The 3,063-nt window shown below is 69.5% G+C and overlaps 1 protein-coding gene across 1 annotated transcript in view; it reads left to right on the top strand.

Annotated features, from left to right (window-relative positions):
- Nucleotides 1–829: 829 nt before the first annotated feature.
- Nucleotides 830–3,063, top strand: part of BAHCC1 (BAH domain and coiled-coil containing 1) — a 22,135-nt gene continuing 19,901 nt past the window's right edge. The window contains exon 1 of the mRNA XM_027904165.1: nt 830–1,133. Coding sequence (XP_027759966.1) covers nt 959–1,133 — 175 coding nt within the window. The 5' untranslated portion in view covers nt 830–958. The remainder of the gene's footprint in view (nt 1,134–3,063) is intronic.

Below are 3,063 nucleotides of genomic sequence, written 5' to 3'. Positions count from 1 at the left end.
CCAGAACAATGACCCGGCGGGCGGGAGCCGCGGCCGGGCACCGGCACGGACCGGGAACCGCGGCCGGGACACCGCGGCCACACCGGGAAACCGGGGCAGGGCACCGGGCAAATACCGGGGAACCGTGGAGAGGAAGGGTCCGGGCACCGGGAAATACCAGGGAAGCGGGACTGGAGGGAAGCTGGGGAGATACCGGGGAACCGGGGCTGGGGACGGAAGGAAGGAAATAGTGGAAGCGCGGCGAGGGAGGCTCCGAGCACCGGGGAGACAACGGGAACCGGGGGAGCCGAGGGCGATCGGGGGCCGAGCCCCGGGGAGATACGGTCGGTGAGCCGGTGGAGATAGAGGAACGGAGCGCCGGGAAACTGGAGCTCGGCAGCGGGGAGAAAGGGCCGGAGCAGCGGGAACCGGGCCCTGAGCAGGGGGTGGCCGTCCGTGGCTGGGCTCCGGGGGACTGGGGTCGAGAACCGGGGACACCGGATAAAGGAGGGGGGCTGCGCTCCGGGACACCGGGAACAGGGAGGGGGGAGCTGTGCCCTCAGGAAACTGGGCACCATGAACTGGGGGTGCTGGGGAAGCTGGGGGCTGCAAACCGGGGGTACCGGGGATGAGGGGGCCGTGCTCTGGGGATGGCGTGGAAACGGGGACCGTGCACCGGCAGTGCCGGGGAAACCATGGCCCTGCGAGCCAGAGAGAAAGGCAGCTGTGCACTGGGTAAACTGGGAGTGGGGTGCTGGGCGAGCGGGTTTGGGGCTGTGGGGGGATCTTGTACCCCCAGTCTGACCGTGCTCTCACTCTCTCTCCTTTCTCTCCCTCATACCAGGAGCGGAGGATGAGCCGGCAGCCTCGGCGCGGAGCGCGGCAGGACGCCCGCCGAGCCGGCCCGGCGCGGCGCTGAGCATCGTCCACCAACCGTGTCGGGGTCCCGCCGAGCCCCCCGCGGGTGGGTGCCCCCGGCATGGACGGCCGCGACTTCGCGCCCCCGCCGCGGCTGCTGTCGGAGCGGGGCAGCCTGGGCCACCGGCACGGCTCCGGGCGCGTGGCGGGGTCGGCACACGGGGCCGTGCAGCCCCCCGGACACTTCCAGCCCACCAAGTACTTCCCGGCGCCCATCTCCATGGCCACGCACACAGGTCAGAGGGGTCGACGCGGCCACGGTGCGGGGGACTGGGAGGGATGTGGAGGCTCGGCACGGCACCGGGAGCTCGGCCTCCCTTTGTGCCGATCCCGCTGTCACCGCACCCGGCGGTTTGGGGTGAGGACACACACGCGTGGGGGATGTTCCCCCACCCGGCCACTCCGGCGAGGTCCCGGTGCCTGGACGAGCAGGCGCTCGGGGGAACAAGGAGGCCGTTATTTGCGGGGCCGTGGGGCGGCGGGGGAAGGTCACCGAGCCCCGGCCCGATGTTGGGTGCCGAAGTGTCAGGGTGCGAAGGGGTTCGCGGTGTGCGTTTGCCGCCGCGGCCGCCGGGGCCGGACAAAGCGCGGCACAAGGCCGAGCGCTGCACGGCCAACCGGCACTACCGAGGGGTCACCGCATCCGGCGACCACGGCCAGCTGCCCCCGTGGCTTTGTCTGCGGCATGTGCTCGGCTGCGGCCGACCAGGGCCGAACTGGGGTGCACAGCACCTAAACCGGGGTTCGCTGCATGGAGGGCTTTGAGCGTGCAGCCAGCGAGGCCCTCACTGCCACTGCCGAGCTCCGGGATGGAGCCGGAGCGGGAGCAGGGCTGGAGTGGGTGCAGGGTTGCTGGCTCAGCGCGGTGCAGCACCGGGGCCCCCTGCTTCCCGCCGGCGCGGGCGGTTGTCTGGCCGCGGCACGGCGGCAGCGCCGGTTATTGTCGCCGCCTTGATGAGCTGTGAATACTAATAAAATTATATCTGCTTTAATGGGATTACAATTAGTGCGTGGATTAGGGCGGGGGGCACGGCCGGGCCGGCGCGGGGGGGTGGTGGCAGTGGCGGGAGCTCCTGGAAGGAGTCAGAAACCGGGGGGCACTGGGGGGTGCCGGGGAGGCGGCGCTGGATCAGGCCCACGGCCGGGGCGGTTTCGCTTTGTGCTGGCGGCCTCACTGCCGGGACCACCGCCGGGCTGAGGGGCCACCTTGGCTTCCCCCTACTCTTGGGGGCTGTGGAGCGTGGTGGGGGCTTGGAGCCTGTCCCCAGGGTGGGGGGGTTGGGGTGGAGGCTCAGCTGCTCTTCGGCTCACGGTGGCCTTGCGGGGGATCCCGGGGGGACGCCAGCGCTGGGTGCTGCTGGCTTCCCTCCGGCTTCCCTCTGGCTTCTCGGCGTGGCGGTGTCCCCGTGCCGGACCCTCACACCCGCCGGGGCCTGGGCGACACATGGGAGCCCGAACGCACCGGAGGTTGTTAAAATAACATGGATCTGGCTAAAAATACCCCGGCAGAAACGCGCCGAAAAAAAAAAAAAACAGAGAAGCCAAACCCAACAACAGAACGAGCTAAAAATATTCCGACTTTGGCAGGGCCGGCGCAGCCGGAGCGCTTCCCAGCGAGCTGCGCTCCGCGGCTCTGCACGGCTGGAACGCCGCTGGGGCGGATAAACCGGATAATTTAGTGGCCAGAACGGTGCTGACGAGAGGGGGTCCCTGTCCCCAGCACCCCGCATCCCCCCAGCATGGCCCAGCCACAGTGCCGGCAGCCGTGGCAGCGTGGCGTGGTAATTAACACCGATGATTGATAATTACCCCACCCAGCGCATGGAGCCAGCCCGTGGTTGGCCGTGGCGTGGCAATGCCGGCACGGCACGCGGCACCCGGGGGGCACAGCAAGGCTGGGGGGCTCTGGCCACGCTCCCCCAAATGGCTCCCGGCGTGGGGCCGGACTACACCTCCCAGGAGCCTTTGCCGGGGCCGGCGGCCTCCCTGGGAATGGGAGATAAAAGTGTTTTCCTTGATTTTATTAAAGCCGTAACTCAGGGCCGCGCATTGCTGGAACCGAACGCTCCGACCGGCGTCAGGTTTGGCACCGACAGTGCGTGGATGATGGCAGGGGGGGCTGGGGGGCTGTGGCACTGCCTCGTGCTGGGGGATCAGGGACCCCCG

The sequence above is a fragment of the Empidonax traillii genome, unplaced genomic scaffold (assembly GCF_003031625.1).
Source record: "Empidonax traillii isolate 1590-97213 ecotype Southwest subspecies unplaced genomic scaffold, ASM303162v1 scaffold1015:size517714, whole genome shotgun sequence".
Lineage (NCBI taxonomy): Eukaryota > Metazoa > Chordata > Aves > Passeriformes > Tyrannidae > Empidonax > Empidonax traillii.
Note: the sequence above shows the minus strand (reverse complement) of the source record. Positions and strands in the feature narration are given on the sequence as shown.